Source organism: Andrena cerasifolii, chromosome 11 (assembly GCF_050908995.1).
Source record: "Andrena cerasifolii isolate SP2316 chromosome 11, iyAndCera1_principal, whole genome shotgun sequence".
Classification (NCBI taxonomy): Eukaryota; Metazoa; Arthropoda; class Insecta; order Hymenoptera; family Andrenidae; genus Andrena; species Andrena cerasifolii.
Genome location: NC_135128.1, coordinates 2646325 through 2663801, shown reverse-complemented (window position 1 = coordinate 2663801; position 17477 = coordinate 2646325). Strand labels below are relative to the sequence as shown.

The following is a 17477-nucleotide window of genomic DNA, read 5'->3' as shown; positions in this document are numbered from 1 at the left end:
TCTGACAAAAACTCTATTTTTAATTTTCAAAAAACGATTCAGACATCGAAAAATCATGATTTTGCGTTAAACGGCCGCCATTTTCTCTGAAAACATTTTTTTTTTAAATCCTTCTTTCAAGAACCAGATAAACTCATATATTAAAAGAATCTATTTCACGTTCTGATTTCATATGATCCGGTTCGGAGAAATTGTGCTCACCGCGCAGCGCCATTATAAAACCAGCTTCCGCGATAGTGGCTGTTATTCCTTCGTTATTTAATATTTTCCCATAACAAAATTCCTGCGGGTTGCTGAATATAGGTACTTCTAAAATAAGGAAACAGTTCTAAGAAACATACATCACATTTTTCACAAAAAATTCCCGAAGATGACGTTCTTTCTCATCTGCCAACTAGGCATGACCCCTTAACCCATTGTTTATCATGCCCTTGCAGCCTGTATGATTGAAAAGTCCGAATCATTTGAAAATCTAGGTGTTGCTAAAGTTATACACCGCATTGTATTATATGTATTCCTAATTCTTGATCAAGCCCAAACATTAAATATCATCTTTTCCGGAAAAGAATCCCCAAATCCCCAAAAAGTATTATTCCACATGTTTAACTATTTTTCACGTAGGAGACACCCTGCAGATTATCCTTTAATTGTATTCTTCCGCATCTGATTGATTCGTTTTTGAACACGTGAAAATACATAGTCTTATAGGAGAACTTAGTAGATACGAATGTAGAGCTCCAGCACAATTCCCTGAAGTGACGTATACAGATCTCTCGCTGTTAAGACACAATCTCAATTGACTTATGGCCCCGCTCTATGCCCTCCTGTTGGTCGTACATAGTTTGCCTTCTGGCCAGAGAGCCAAGTCTTCTCCTCATTCCGCAACGACCATCCACCGAGGATGAACCGAAAAAGTAAGCTCCTCTTCGCCTTCCTGCTCGCAGCCCTGTCCATGATCTACGCGGAACAGGTGCCATGGCGACCGTGTCCTTATCCTGACTGTGAGTATCGATCGATCTTCGATTGCTTGAGACATGATCGGCGAGAAAAAAAAAACTTTGAGAATCAGTGGATCACTAGAAAGTCACTGAAGCAGTGGGAACAAAATTCTCGTGACGAGACGGTTCTTTGAGGGCCACAGGGATGCTTTTCGGAATTTATTTACGAATTTACACGAGTCTTCACCACTTGCAGAATTCCACCTTTCGGTTAGATGTGATACTTGTGCTCTCGATACACGAAGCGTGTAGGAAGAAGTGTTTGTTGATTGAGTAGTATTAGATTTCATTTTCAAGGATGTAGTTTGGAAAGGAAAGTTGGCTTACAAGGGAACATCCCGAACCCGGAAATTTAAAAATTCTGAAACTTTGCGAATATGTAGGGGATTTTCTCCCGATTACAACGCGATTTTTGTTTGCTGCCCAAATTCACTGTAATAGGGTGAAATTGACCCCTGAAAAATCCGGTTATTTTCCGAATTTGTGTTATAACTCGCGAATTGTAAAATATTTTTTTACCAAATGTTAGATCTAATTAAAAGAAGTAACTTTTGTCTTGAAACCTTTTTTCTGTCTCTTACAGTTCGGGAGTTATAACGTAAAATCGGAAAATAGTCGGATTTTCAGGGGTTAATTTCACCCCCCTCTAGTGGATTTGGGAAGCAAAAAAAAGTTGCGTTGTGATCAGGAGGAAATCCCCTACATTTCCACAAAGTTTTAGAAGTTTTTGAATTTTTTCACTTTGAGATCTTCGCTTGTTAGTGAGGTTTGTAGCGAGAGTTGAGAGTTGACCAAAATTTGAAAAAAATCAAAATCTTTTACATTGTTACGTACCCCCGTAAGGGAAGTACCTGCAAGATTAAATTCGTGTGAAATTAAATAGTAATTACGCGATTGCTGAGTCCAGTTTCTAATTACTTTGACATAAATCATTTTGGTATTTGGAAGCGTTTTCTAAATGAAAGCACTTAACATTTTAACTGAATTCAGTTATAAGTTACACGTCTGTGCAGCAATGAATGAGATAAATTTTAAATCAGTGTTACTTACAAGGGAAGATCCCGAGCTCGGGAGTTCAAAAAATTCTGAAACTTTGCGAATATATAGGGAATTTCCTCCTGATTACAACGCGATTTTTGTTTGCTGCCCAAGGGGAGGATATAACAAGTGGTTTCCAAATGTGCTTCCAGGGATTATTTTCGTGGACTTTTACTGCGTAGACAAGTGCATTAACAGAAACAGCGATTTTATCGTTGAAGATTAAGCTTATATTATTCAAAAATAAATAGAAATTAAGTTTACTGCTAGGTTACCTCTCGTATACAGAAATCTTTGTATCAATATACATATTTATTAAATTATTGCAAAATAATTAGCCACTTCAGGAAATGTCCACTTAAAACACGAACTTCACAACACTTGCTGTAATGTTCCCTTAAGATATTTTTCACCTTTCATGTCCCTGCATTTCGCCCCCCCCCCAAAAAAAACGAAGTAATTTTGGAAGAGCGATGATATAGGCTTTATATACAGGGTGTCCCACTAAGGAGTGGACAGCGCGATATCTCTTAAAGTATTGTCGATAAAAATATAAAAAAAATAGGGAATTGCATGGTTCGAGGGGGCCCATTTATTAGCGCGAACGAATTTTGTTTTCGATTATTATTTTAAAAGATACGATGGTCAAGTTCGGTTTTTCAAATGGAACTATTTTTTTTGAAGACCTGAGTTCATAGTGCGTTCCAAGACAAATTCAATAAGCTTTAATGTATACACTTTATGTCCACTGGTTTTTAAGATATTGCGCTTGCAAATTTACTGATTTTCACTGCAAGAAACCCCTCTGAAATGGCAAAAACCGGGGGCGGTCTTACTGGCGCCACGGGTGGCACTGCCTGTTGAAATGGATACTTACCTGCCAAAGGTCTACGCCAGAAATGGCAGGCCCAAAGGCTGGACAATTCTTTTCTTTTGACACAATCTGCTCCCTATGGTTGAAATTTAGTCTAGCAACTTTCACTCCTCCTAACCTAACCAATCCAACTTGCATCCCTCCCAAAAGAACTGGCCATCCGAGCGTAGAAGCAAGTGCGAAATAAAAGTAACGATGCGCTTCTCGATACCGCAGATGTACCTACCTAAGTAGCATTTCTGACGGAAAAGAATTGTCCAGCTTTTGGGCCTGCGAACCCTGTCGTAGACCTTTGGCAGGTAGGTATCAGTTTCAACAGGCAATGCCACCCGTAGCGCCAGTAAGACCGACCCCGGTCCTTCCTATTCCAGAGGGTTTTCTTCCAGTGAAAATCAGTAATTTTGCAAGCGCAATATCTTAAAAACCAGTGTAAATAAAGTGTATACATTAAAGCTTATTGAATTTGTCTTGGAACGCACTATCAACTCAGGTCTTCAAAAAAAAATAGTTCCATTTGAAAAACCGAACTTGACCATCGTATCTTTTAAAATAATAATCGAAAACAAAATTCGTTCGCGCTAATAAATGGGCCCCCTCGAACCATGCAATTCCCTATTTTTTTTATATTTTTATCGACAATACTTTAAGAGATATCGCGCTGTCCACTCCTTAGTGGGACACCCTGTATATTAAAAAATTTTAAGTGTTATCATACCGATCATACCTTCTAACTTGCAATCGGTTTCTTAGAATTTGCCATATCTGTGATTTACGAAGTGAAATAATTTTGAAGTTATGCTAGAGGAGTGATAATATAGCTTCTGTACAGATTGGAAATTGTTAAATGTTCCACCGTATAAATACTCCGTGATACTTACAATTTTTATAAATTAACAGCGTTAATTAACGTTAATTAACGTTGTTAATTTATAAAAATGATATATATAATTAACGTTAATTAACGTTGTTAATTTATAAAAATTGTAAGTATATACAGATATGGCATTTATATATATATATATATATATATATATATATATTTATAAATTCATGAGGTGATTAGTTACAACGTCCTGTTACATAAAACAACATTAAAGTTGTATGTATTTAAAAATTACAAAAGAACCGAACCCTGTCCTGTAAGAGGAATTAAAACTTTCCTTATTATGAACCAAGAAACTATGAATCAATTCTGCAAGATTAATTATGTAGTTTTCATAGATAAAGTGTTTGTGGTGCTGACGAGTGACGTCTTCTGTGATAAACTTGCAGTGTAGATAGTAGGTATGTTATTCACCCGTTCGTATGAGACGATGCTATATCATCCTACATATAATTTAATTCCTTTACCGGGAAACATATGACTGACTAAACATTTTGAAATATATAAAATTCGGAAAATGTTTATTAATAGAAATTTATTTTGTATTTCATTTTAATGACAGTTTCCGTTTTTAAATAAGTAATAAGGGTTATCATTTCACAGTTTTTACTAACACTGACTATGCTAATATTTTATTACTTTACTATTTAATTAATAAGGGTTATCATTTCACAGTTTTTACTAACACTGGCTATGCTAATATTTTATTGTTATACTATTTAATTAATAAGGGTTATCATTTCACAGTTTTTACTAACGCTGACTGATGTTAATATTTTATTAAAAGTACTTATGTAATCGTACAACTAACATTGATCCAATTTTGTCATGATGTATACAAAACTTGTGTTACCTATATATGTAGCGTTGAGACTGATACCGCATCGATACTATCGATACCAGTCTACAAATTTTGATCCAGTATAAAGTAGGATCGGACACGTGGATAACAAAAAATATCGATACTCATTCGATACTTGTATGAAAGTATCGATAATTATTATATAAGTAAATTAAGATTCAAGAATTACGATAGGTATTGAATTCCAAAGTTTATTGAGTTCCTAAATTTATGTAGGTATTCCTGTATTCATAAAGTACTTGAAAAATTCGATTCTATTGTTCATGGTATCGATACCTACTTGGTTGCCGTAGAATTGGTACTTTCCATACTTTCCACTGAGTACTTAGGGACTGAATTGCTCGAGTATCATCAATATGTAAGTAGGTATCGTATCAGTCCCATCACTACAGGGTGTCCCACTAAGGAGTGGACAGCGCGATATCTCTTAAAGTATTGTCGATAAAAATATAAAAAAAATAGGGAATTGCATGGTTCGTGGGGGCCCATTTATTAGCGCGAACGAATTTTGTTTTCGATTATTATTTTAAAAGATACGATGGTCAAGTTCGGTTTTTCAAATGGAACTATTTTTTTTGAAGACCTGAGTTGATAGTGCGTTCCAAGACAAATTCAATAAGCTTTAATGTATACACTTTATTTCCACTGGTTTTTAAGATATTGCGCTTGCAAATTTACTGATTTTCACTGCAAGAAACCCCTCTGGAATGGCAAAAACCGGGGGCGGTCTTACTGCCGCCACGGGTGGCACTGCCTGTTGAAATGGATACTTACCTGCCAAAGGTCTACGCCAGAAATGGCAGGCCCAAAGGCTGGACAATTCTTTTCTTTTGACACAATCTGCTCCCTATGGTTGAAATTTAGTCTAGCAACTTTCACTCCTCCTAACCTAACCAATCCAACTTGCATCCCTCCCAAAAGAACCGGCCATCCGAGCGTAGAAGCAAGTGCGAAATAAAAGTAACGATGCGCTTCTCGATACCGCAGATGTACCTACCTAAGTAGCATTTCTGACGGAAAAGAATTGTCCAGCTTTTGGGCCTGCGAACCCTGTCGTAGACCTTTGGCAGGTAGGTATCAGTTTCAACAGGCAATGCCACCCGTAGCGCCAGTAAGACCGACCCCGGTCCTTCCTATTCCAGAGGGTTTTCTTCCAGTGAAAATCAGTAAATTTGCAAGCGCAATATCTTAAAAACCAGTGGAAATAAAGTGTATACATTAAAGCTTATTGAATTTGTCTTGGAACGCACTATCAACTCAGGTCTTCAAAAAAAATAGTTCCATTTGAAAAACCGAACTTGACCATCGTATCTTTTAAAATAATAATCGAAAACAAAATTCGTTCGCGCTAATAAATGGGCCCCCTCGAACCATGCAATTCCATATTTTTTTTATATTTTTATCGACAATACTTTAAGAGATATCGCGCTGTCCACTCCTTAGTGGGACACCCTGTATATAGTCGCATCGGAAAGTAAGTTGACAATCTTTAAAATCGCATAACTTTTTTAAAATTGGTCCAAATGACTTGAGTTTTTTTAGGTGCTAGCGGAATTAGTTTTTAGGTGACGTGTTTCGTCGTTTTGAAAAAAAAAATTAAAACTGGTCGGAATAGCGATGAAAATAGTGAAGGTCGTTTTTTCCAAATTTTTTTCTGAGCCTGTAATGAAAATTCAAAAAACCCGTTTGTAGATTTAAGTAAGTTGTATACATGCTGAAAATTTCATCTAAATCGGTTGACGTTGCTCTGAGCTATAAACGCTTAAAGATCGCAGAATAAGGGCGAAAATCGGGAAATTCCCGAAATTAGTGATTTTCGCCCTTAGTCTGCGATCTTTAAACGTGCGTAACTCAGAGCAACGTTAACCGATTTAGATGAAATTTTCAGCATGTATACAACTTACATGCTTACACTTTACTTCAATATACAAACGGGTTTTTTGAATTTTCATTACAAGCTCAGAAAAAATTTTGAAAAAACGACCTTCACTATTTTCATCGCTATTCCGACCAGTTGCAATTTTTTTTGAAAACGACGAAACACGTCACCTAGAAAACTAATTCCGCTAAGGTGAATGTCCCAATTTCTGCTCATTTAAGAGGTAACTCGCCATAAAGAAGGTGTAAAAAATTTGTTTGTGATAAAAATTTGCAGAGTAATTGATTAATTCTTTAATAATAAATTAACCAATTCAAAAGCTATTTAAGAAAGATATTTCAAGATGTTTAACTATTAGGAATTTGTAATTAAATATATAATGAATTATAAATAAACTTAATTTCGACCGTAAAACTTAACTACAATGGTATCGGCGCACTGGATCGGTCAGATTAAAACAATTATTATTTTAATAAATTAAAATAATACATCAAAGCTATTTTGCAATTAATTATTTATATATATTAGTTTCCGACGTTTCGATCTTGGTTTAGATCATCTTCAAGGAAAGTTAAAAACATATATAAAATACTGCGTATGCTATTGAAAATAAGTAACACGTTGTGCTAGAGCACGGTGACTTATTTTCAATTGCATACGCAGTATTTTATATATGTTTTTAACTTTCCTTGAAGATGATCTAAACCAAGATCGAAACGTCGGAAACTAATATATATAATTAATTAATTGCAAAGTAGCTTTGATATATTATTTTAATTTATTAAAATATTATTTTAATTGATTAAAATATCATTTTAATTTATGAAAATATCATTTTAATTTATTAAAATATTATTGTAATTTATTAAAATCTCATTTTAATTTATTAAAATAATAATTGTTTTAATCTGACCGATCCAGTGCGCCGATACCATTGTAGTTAAATATATAATGCTGTAAATGCCCTTATTTCTGCTCACGAAAAATAGCAATGTATGTGTTGCCCCAAGCTCGTGCAACACTCGCGTAAATGTTTAAATAATTTAGACTTATTTTGTTGCAACTATAGTACAAACGTAACTTACATAATAATAAGAAAAATACGAAATGAGCAGAAATGGGGATATGTGCAGAAATTGGGACATTCACCTTAGCTTCAAAAAAAAACCTCAAGTCGTTTGGACCAATTTTAAAAAAGTTATGCGATTTTAAAGAGTGTCAACTTACTTTCCGATTCGACTGTAGCTGCTGGCACTCGTGAACGTTCACGGGTGACCATGGATCCAAGAGGTGTACATTCCATAACAATGAAATAAGACATGTGAAAAATGTCAGCGTTCCTTAAAATTAACAGTACCTGCAATTATCGCGATGCTTTTTACAGAAGTCAGTTGCAAATAATTGAATAACTAATGAAGTATCCTCACTAGTCACTGCATCCCTTTTTATTGGACAGCTGTCAACAAAATAAACATCAGGGAAATACTGAATTTAAAAAAAAAATTGTTACATATATGTATAACACTTGTCTTAAAATTTTCATAAAAAATACGGGAAAACTGTTTGCCCGATCCAAACCACGTTGCATTTAATCTCAGAATTCTACCAGAATGTAGAGTAAGGGGGTACACGGGGGGATAATGGGGGATAAGGGAGGATTTAAGATAAATGGTAGCAAATGTATTAATAGTAAGCGCAAAGTTCATGTCATATCGTAAGCGAGAGTTATTTTACTTACTATTTTACTTGTACTTCTTTATTTTCCTTTGTGACCCATACTGTAAAAGATACTGTCACAAAGTTAACATTAAGTGACCTTCAATGCGGGGTGACTTTGTGGCAACTTCAAATTTTATTTCTCACTTCACTATAAAAGTAATCATTGATTTGTCTTAACCCTTCGTGGTCACACTTCCTTACAATCACAAATTGAATCCAGCGTCATTTTTGAGTTACTTTTGTCAACTTTTGAGTGAGAATTGTCCATTCGCAATATGCATACAATAATGCTCTAATAGTGTTTCCCTAGAAATGTAAATTTTGATATGATGAAATTTGTAGTTAAAATAATAGTTGCAGAAGAAAGCGATTTTTTGTTTAAAATTCGCCAAATTTTTAAATTTCAATATTAAGGTCCAAAAATTTACAGAAATATTGGCGAAGAAAAACAAATTGCCTGGTTTCGGGGTACACCCCGTGTGACCACGAAGGGTTAAACTGATGTATTGGTTCAAGATTATAATAGTAAATCGAACCAGAAGCTGCTACTATAGTTTCCACGAAAGGACTCTCTTGATAGAAATGTTGGTGCAATAAATTAATAAGACAGTAGCTTAATTTGAAATCAATTTATAACTGAACGCCGACGAAATCAGTATATTTAAGTAAGTTAATCATGTATTGTAAAAATTGAATTTAAAGGCATTTATTTCATTTTCAGCCACTCCCCGATTCAACTGTACTATACATGAAGTAAACTTAGATCCCTGTAAAGAGGCCGCAGAGGGAAAACCATGTAAACTCAAGAGAGGCATTACTGGAAATTTGACTTACGATTATACACCTGGTGAGTTTTACATAACGTTACATATACCTTCCGATATAAGCTAAACAAAGAAGTAAATACATAAAAAAAAACATACTTTTGGTAATAATTTTATTTTTGATAATGTGACACTCACTTTTCTGACATTTATTTGTATATATTTTAAATGAAAACTAGTATATACTGAAATGATTTCTTGTAACTTTATTGTAACATTAGAATTAAGGCAACAAAACCATAATATATTCATAAATTCTATTCATTATTGGAAAAGTAAAAGTTATATAATATTCTTCTTGGTGCATTGTATTGCAAAATTGGTAGAAAAGGGATTTTTCAAAATTTACTTGAGGAAGAACTTCAAGACAGACAATTTTGGAATACTTAAGTTATTATTATGCCACGAATATTATTATACATTACCAGTTATCATATTAATATCTTACTTTTTAATTTCAAATTATGTACCGTTCAAAATCTATATTGCAAAGGATTAGATACACAATAAAAAAAATTAAAATCGACTTCAAAAAAATAAAAATGCACTAAAAAGTAAAAAATAAATTTTTTCCTTATTTAATCAATGACTCTCCAATTTTTTAAGTCGACGCCACACTTACACTGTGAAAATGATGAGGCGTCGACATAAAAAATTTGAGAGTTGTAGATTAAATAAGGAAAAAAATTATTTTTTACTTTTCGGTGCATTTTATTTTGTTGAAGTCGCTTTTAATTTTTTTATTTTTTACTTCTTAGTTATTTAAGTTATATAACTACATTTATTTGAAAAAATATATAGTTAGGCCTACAAAAAAAGTTGCTCGTAAAAAAGTACCTAAAAAACAATTTAACCGATTTTGATAATTGTTTTTCCATGACCTAAGTTGATTGAAGCTAAACTAAATGCAATAAGTTTCACGAAAATCGGTCCAGTAGTTACGGAGAAATTCGTGGTCGAACATAATACATACTAACATACAAACATACATATCGAAAGTAGAACCACTTTTTTTTAAATTTTCTATTTCCCGAAATTTTATAACTCCTACAGGTGGAACAATATTATGTAAATGTGTTAGAAGCACCGGTAAGGTCCTAGAATTTATAAAAATAAATAATTAATTCAACATTTTTCATTGAATTGTTGAAAAACAATTAGTTCTATGTGATTCAAAATATTTAAATACATCTTACAACCCTATAAATACTGTACTGCAATTGTGTAACAAATGTAATATTATGTTCCAGGATTCTCGTCAGACAAAATGCAGGGTCGAGTTTTTTGGGCAAGTGAAGTAATGGACATTCCATTTTTGGGCATGGACCCTGACGCTTGCTTAACAACTACGTGTCCACTTGTGGAAGGACAAAGGAACACCTACACCGCGCACATAACAATTTTGAAAAAGTATCCTATTGTGAGTAAATCAATTGTAGTATAATTTCTTATAGGTATTAAAAGAAAAGGATGTCGTGTGTGACCTTTAACTTTAAAAGTAAAAAAATCTTCTTAAAAAGCCCTGTGTTCGAATAATCAAAATAGTTACATTTAGTACTGGTTCGAATTTATGGTTTCATATTTCCCCTCATTATCTGCAATTGTAGACATATTTCTAAAAATTTTGAAATATACAACTTTTATTAAAATACAAGTCCCTTTAAGGAAATCACAGGAACACAAGACATAAGTTTTATAATAGTGTGCTCCACACAGTATTGACATTATTTTCGGCTCTGTTGATTAAAAAAAAATATGGAAAGTATTGAATTTTATAAGATATCCAGTTGTTTTATGTATTTCCTTATTGTTCTTGTTTCAGAGAATGTATAACCTCAAATGGAAAATCTGGAACGAGCAGGGACAGGAATGCTGTTTTATGATTCAAACTAAAATAGTAAAATAATGTTAACTGTGCGTGATTCATCGTCCCATGGCGCTTAATTAATTGTAATTCGCGATTTAATAACTTAATTGAATAAACGCAATAAAAACCTAACCTAAGTCTTTCCTATTGCTCGTTGATTCGTTTGCATTTTTAGTTCTAAAGAAAAGTATATGGTAGAAATATTTTGGAATATAACCGTCGACTAGTAGACCAATCGTCTAGTCGTCAGCCGTTTTGTGTTTTAGACGACCGACTACTATACTCCCTGTCATTTAAGAAGGAATCTGCCGACCGACGAGTTTAGAGCGGTTCTGCGCAGGTTGACGCTCATTGGTGCGGGGAGAAGCCACTATTGGCTGTGCCCTCACCAACGCTTTTTCGGAGCCAATCAGCTCATTCTACATGCGCGAAACGGGTTCCTTCTTAAATGACTCCTGGTATAGTTTTACATTAATTTTGGCGGAAAGCAATAAAAACGGATGATTCAGGAAAGTGAGCTTTCTTTGTTTGGTAAATACGGTTACCAAACAAAGAAAGTCCAATTGGCGATTTCTTAACAATATTCTGTAGCCAGCCGGGGCGGCTGACTATTGGTTTTCTTTATATTTTGAATTCCAATAGTCGGCCACTTCAAAAATACTTACTAACCTAAGTTTAAACGCAATTATAATTTCACGAAAAGTTCATTCGAATGTTATTAATCGCGAATTCAAATTTTGAACATAAAAAACTTCGAATTAGTGTTGGTATACACTATTTCCAAGTGTCGCCTATAGTACTAAATTAATTCAAAATGACTCACCAGTCGCCAACCATCCAATCGCCAACACAATAAAGCTTTCTGCAGTTCATATTTTTACCGCTAAAGGCATGAAACTTCCCACATTCGAAGGAGAGGGTACACTGATCATTGTTTCGTTTAAATATATAAGATTTTATTCCTAATTTCTTATTTCTAAGTAAATTTATTTCCGAAAAGGCTGACTATTGGGTAGGAGCCGAAATAAGGCACACTTACTCTATTTCTTCACGATCCAGACTCATCCACCCGCATAGATTTGTACAGAAATAGAAAGTCGAATATTGATCTTATCGTATCGTCCATGAACATAGCAGATAAACTTGAATTAAAAACTGGTGATGAAATTTTGGGTTCTGATCATTATACCATCTTTATTAGCATTCATGTTGAGAAAAAAACTATTACCACAAAATGTCTTTCAAAATTAATTCTATTCACACTAATTGGGAAGAGCCCAGGGAATAGGATTGAAAGGGATTCGAAGGCTCATCCAGAATATATCCAACTCTCAAAAACACAGCCACAAAAATAAAAAAAAACTAATTAAATATGCTTTGATATTACTTTTCATTTATTATTGAGTAGTACATTGAGTGTTATTCAAACATCATTTCCAGAATATGAGGATATAATTATTTTACTTCATGCCATCCATATGTTAAATAAGCGTAATATAGTGGGGTGATGTTTCAGGCGTCATTAGGCCGATTAATCATCCCAATCGCAGCAACTTTCAGGAACACAAAACCCGTTCCTATTTTTCAGGTGACCAGGTCTACATATGCAGCCGGGTATGCAAATCTAAAATACAAATAGCTTTTTATCAGAAACTGTATATAAAAATCCAATGTGTAGTAACATGTATGAAGTATGGATTTAAACCAAAAGGTAAGTATGGCGATTGTGATTCTATGAAAAAAAGTATTATCACCAACTGAATAAGGAAAGAGTTTATATATTTTGCAAGCGAACCTTCGGGCAGGGAGGAGATGGAGTAACACAAGTCCGTTGGCAAAGACCATCACATTGGGTCCACACTTCATTCCCCTCACAATCAATTTCTTGGCTCAAAATCCCTGTAATATGTTACCAATCATAGTCCATTTTATAATTTATTAGCTTATGAAACTAAATAATATATAGAATATTGTATGTATACTGTAACAGATAAATTATACATATCCATACATATGTATGTACAGGGTCATCCGTTAAACCTGCAACCTACGCGTGCGCGAGCAGAGGAAAATGGCAACACCGCCTCACGGACGCATTCCACTACAACCATTCACCTGCCCGGTGTGCGGAGGGCTGCCAGCGACCGGTGGACAGCAGTGATGCCCGAGCTTCGAAAATTTTAGGATGGTCTCTTTCAAATCAACGTCGCAAAGAGCTATTTGAAAATTCCCTGCCCGGATTGAAGAATTTGGGGCCTTTTACGTGTAACTTTTGAAGTATAAAAGCTATCGGAAAGCAATTTGCGCCGCAAAATTAAGAAAAATTATTCCCTCTCAGTGGATGGATTATTTAACATATTTTCCGTTTACTTAATTTTTCTTTTATCAATTTTTTAACCATAATTGTTGTGAAAATCTGTCGCACACTGTTTATTTAATACTGTATTTACTGCTCTTTTTAAAATTCATGGTGTTGATAAACAATAGGCTAGCAGTTTCTGTATCATTACTTTCATAAATTGAGAAATTAAATTTTTATTGAATTATATATTAGTTCTGCAAACCTCAGAATCTACTGTTCTGGTTTTCTTTTTTTATAATTTTATCCTTAATGCAGTGCATGCATAGATCGGACGTAACGGGAACCTAATAGGACGTGTCTTTGATTGAATTGTTTGAATTTTTTTTCTAAAATTTTTGTGTCTGAATGTTGTAACCTTTTAGCGACTCAACGCCACGCCTATACCGGCTTCCGTTAATGTCATTTTTTGGAACGATGCGCCATTATTGTGGCTTTATTGTGGCGTATAGCGCCGCGGTCAACCCTGTCGTAGCTAATTTTTTTTAAATTAAGACGGGTACGAAACTAGTCGACATTGTTTTCAAACCTCATTACAGTGACCTGGGGTGCGAGTGGTAAACCGATCATAAAAGCGGAGCGCGCGGCTCACTTACCTGGGCCGGGAAATTCCGCACAGCTCTTTGCGACGTTAATTTAAAAGAGACCATCCTAAAATTTTCGAAGCTCGGGCATCACTGCTGTCCAGCGGTCGCTGGCAACCCTCCGAACGCCGAGTCGGTGAATGGTTGTAGCGGAATGCGTCCGTGAGGCGGTGTTGCCATTTTCGCCCGCTCGCGCGCGCGTAGGTTGCAGTTTTAACGGATGACCCTGTACATGCGTATGTGTTTGTCTTCCTGGTGGCAATTTTCACATGAGATTTTACGGAAAAAATCCGAAAATATAATAAATTTAATGACATCTTCCATTTCATGTAATTACCATTTTAAATTATATATTTCGATTTTGTACGCGTTACCAGTATACATAAAACCGGTACCCATATGTAAGGCAGGAGTATTTATAAACCCAATCCTCACTTTAAAATAATAACATAAACCACAACTAACCTAATTTCGAAAAAAAAAATATCAAAAATCTTATTGAACTAAAAGCCAAAAACAAAATTATAGCCAAAAACAAATTTAAACCAATACAACAAATTTCATTATCATCAATAGAATATAAAGTAATACCCATCATAAGAAAAACCAGTATAACCAAATAATAAGAATATAAACTCAAACTAAGATTGTACCCAATAAAAAATCAATCCAGCAAAAATCTACAATGAACCATTGTATATAAAACCAAACAAAAAAAAATTTCTCAAAAAACATTTATAAAAAAATTCTTCAAAAAAAAATCATTTGGCTATCCTTGAATTAGGACCTTAGTTTCTTGAATACTGGTTACATATTAATAGTACCTACTTATGGTTTCGTTTGAAAAGGAACAAATGATCACCATGACAATTTGTAAACGATGACCTTCACCAAAATGTGCTCCCATTGCCACATTCCTACTTAAACTAAGCATCCTGTGCTCTCAATACTGCCTCAGAATTGCAATCGAAGTAAAATAGCGTCATTTAAATATACATCTTTACGTAGGGTAAAACGTAACAAATGGCCAAAACGGAACATCAATGTTTTTCGAAAATAATAACTGCGAATGAGTTGGTATCAAGTGACATGGCACCAAACGGTCCACAAATCATATCAAAGCCGACCATAGACCTGTACACGCGTTACGTTTTCATTGACAGAGTTGGAAAAATTTCCGGGGTCGAACTTATGACATTGTGTTGTGTGTAGTTTCGTTCATTTCTATTAAGTTGGATTTAGAAAATTTATAACGGGAAATACAGCATTGGATTCTCTAGTCCTTACACTATATTTTGACGTCCTACCCAGTGCTATACCTGACGCTGAAGTGTAAACATTAAACGTTCACTAAATTACCTCATGTGGGGCAAAACGGAACAGCTTTGCGCGGGGTAAAACAAAATACCCATTATGTATGGGTGAACATGAAAGCGTCTCGTAGTACGTGTTTAATTTTTCTTGTAATTGCTGGATCATAGATTAAAATTTGAATTACTATCTTAGTTTCCAAGCAACTTGGAAATGCATGCTTCTACCGCTGCATGGCAATACGCTGCCATTGTTGTATTCCGTATTTTTCGTATTACTTTTATTTTATTAAATAACTTTATACAAATAACGGAAACTAAGACGATTACAGATAAATACTAGATTATAGATTCAGAACTAGATTCTCGTGTCCAGACTATTCGGATTGAAGTGCTCAAGTGCTTCTGACTGGAAGAATTGCGTGTAATATATATATATATGTACGGTTTTCGGTAAGCTGAAAAGTGGGGGTTGTCCTGAGTTTAACGGTCGTTAAGGGATGAGGCATAGAGATCGAGGTTCAAGGATGAGTAATAGGGTACGGATAAGGTCATAGAAGAAGGACTTCAGGATGCTTACTATTGCTATCTGGAAAACTAACGCGCTGACTAATACTTTATATAGATTTAAATGACGTTGGTATACAACACCATCTCTAAAATCATTAATCCAGGATAGAGAGCATTAAATCCCCGGACATTTCCACTTGAAACCCGGACACTTTTAATTATTTCATACATTAGGTACGATATACCAAGCCAAAAATTTCTGTAAATTATAGACTGTAACCGCAATGAAGAAATAAAGGTAAAGTATTTATGACTTCTTGAGCGAGCAGCATCGAAAAGCCCGGATCACAATAGAAAATCCCCTCGGACGCCCTAGAAAAAAAGGACAAATCCGGGGAAACCCAGACGGATGGCAGCCCCAGTTGCGGCGATTGTGAAACATACGTTGAAAAATATAATTTGGTTTTAACAACTTACCTGCAGAGGAAATTGCCAAGATGAAGAATAAAGTTAGGAAGGTACGAGACATGGTGACTTTGTATGCTCCTGGCGCAATATTTTCCGTGAATGTAGAAATAATGTCGATGCAGTGTTTTTATACGTGCGCTGAGCCTTATAATCTTTCTCAGGTGCGGTTGTTTTCGCCTTAACACGATACATCGCTCCGTATAGGAAACAAGATAAAAAAGTTCAAAAAACATTTTGTTCATATTTGTCTTTATGCGGAAGTTACTTTGTTTCTTGTGCGACTATTTATTTCATAAAGACACTCGTTACTAGATGTTGCTCTACGGCACGATTTATCTGATCATATCTTCAGTTTCAATGCAGGTATGGCTTTCTTACTTAATATACATATAGATAATGTGTTGTTGTGCTACGTGGCAGCAATGACTCTATTTAAGCGATAGTTGCTGTGGCCGAATCGGTGTGTCGGGTCGCGTCGCGTTTACGTTTGCTAGTGAACGTGTTTAAGGGTTTATACCATAGACATATACAGACGGAGCAGAAGCTGGGACTATCGGCGAGGGGAACGGTAGGCTTGGAGGGGAGAAGGCAGAGGTCAGATACAAGCACGTCGGGTTAGCTTCGGAAGCATTCGGCATGCATAACCACTGCGTTACCCGATTTGCCTGTATCGCTCCCCTTACCGCGAATCTTACAGTCCCCTCAACTTACGCTCCGTTTATATATGTCATTGGTTTATACCTAGTCAGGAAGCCGAAGAGAGGCGATTTTTTTGTAAAAAACAGAAGCGTATATTTTTACCGAACTTAAAGAGAAACATTTAAAGAACAAACACATTTAAACTAACAAAAGAGAAACATTTAAAGAACATTTCGTAATTCCATTGTAAAAAAATATTTACGTATATAATAAAAATTCAACGACATCCAATAAGCCTTTTTTAAAAACGGTGAGCAAGATATCTCAAACACTACTGCACCAATCTTTCCGAATTTTTGTGGGCTTATTTTTATATAAAAATATATTGAATGACGGAAGAATTTTTTTTAATGTATTGTTTCGATCATATCAACGAAAAATGACTTCATGGTTATCACTAATGGCCATTTTTCGTTGATATAATCGAAACTATATATTGAAAAAAATCCTTCCGTCATTAAGTAGATTTTTATATAAAAAATAAGCCCACAACATTTCAGAAAGATTGCTGCAGTAGTTTTTGAGATATCTTGCTCACCGTTTTAAAAAGGCTTTTTGGATGCATTTTTATTATAAACGTAGATATTTTTCTGCAAAAAGTAC

At 34.8% G+C, this 17477-nt stretch overlaps 1 protein-coding gene and 1 long non-coding RNA gene across 2 annotated transcripts; one reads left to right on the top strand and one right to left on the bottom strand.

Annotated features, from left to right (window-relative positions):
• Nucleotides 1–841: 841 nt before the first annotated feature.
• LOC143374655 (MD-2-related lipid-recognition protein) lies at nucleotides 842–11076 on the top strand. The gene is made up of 4 exons (XM_076822942.1): nucleotides 842–1001; nucleotides 8975–9100; nucleotides 10328–10497; nucleotides 10900–11076. The coding sequence occupies exons 1-4, from the start codon at nucleotides 902–904 to the stop codon at nucleotides 10981–10983; spliced, it is 480 nt and encodes a 159-aa protein (XP_076679057.1). The 5' UTR covers nucleotides 842–901; the 3' UTR covers nucleotides 10984–11076.
• LOC143374657 (uncharacterized) lies at nucleotides 10902–16481 on the bottom strand. Its single transcript, XR_013086727.1, has 2 exons — nucleotides 16185–16481; nucleotides 10902–12843 (listed from the first exon to the last, which is right to left on the bottom strand). It is a non-coding gene; the product is annotated as an uncharacterized LOC143374657 (long non-coding RNA).
• Between the last annotated feature and the right edge of the window lie 996 nt (nucleotides 16482–17477).

Excerpts from the sequence above, each read along its gene's own strand:
- LOC143374655 (XM_076822942.1), top strand. The coding sequence starts at position 902 with ATGAACCGAAAAAGTAAGCTCCTCTTCGCCTTCCTGCTCGCAGCCCTG. Across the intron at positions 9,101-10,327 it reads GACTTACGATTATACACCTG|GATTCTCGTCAGACAAAATG; the intron begins GTGAGTTTTACA and ends ATTATGTTCCAG. Across the intron at positions 10,498-10,899 it reads TTTTGAAAAAGTATCCTATT|AGAATGTATAACCTCAAATG; the intron begins GTGAGTAAATCA and ends TTCTTGTTTCAG.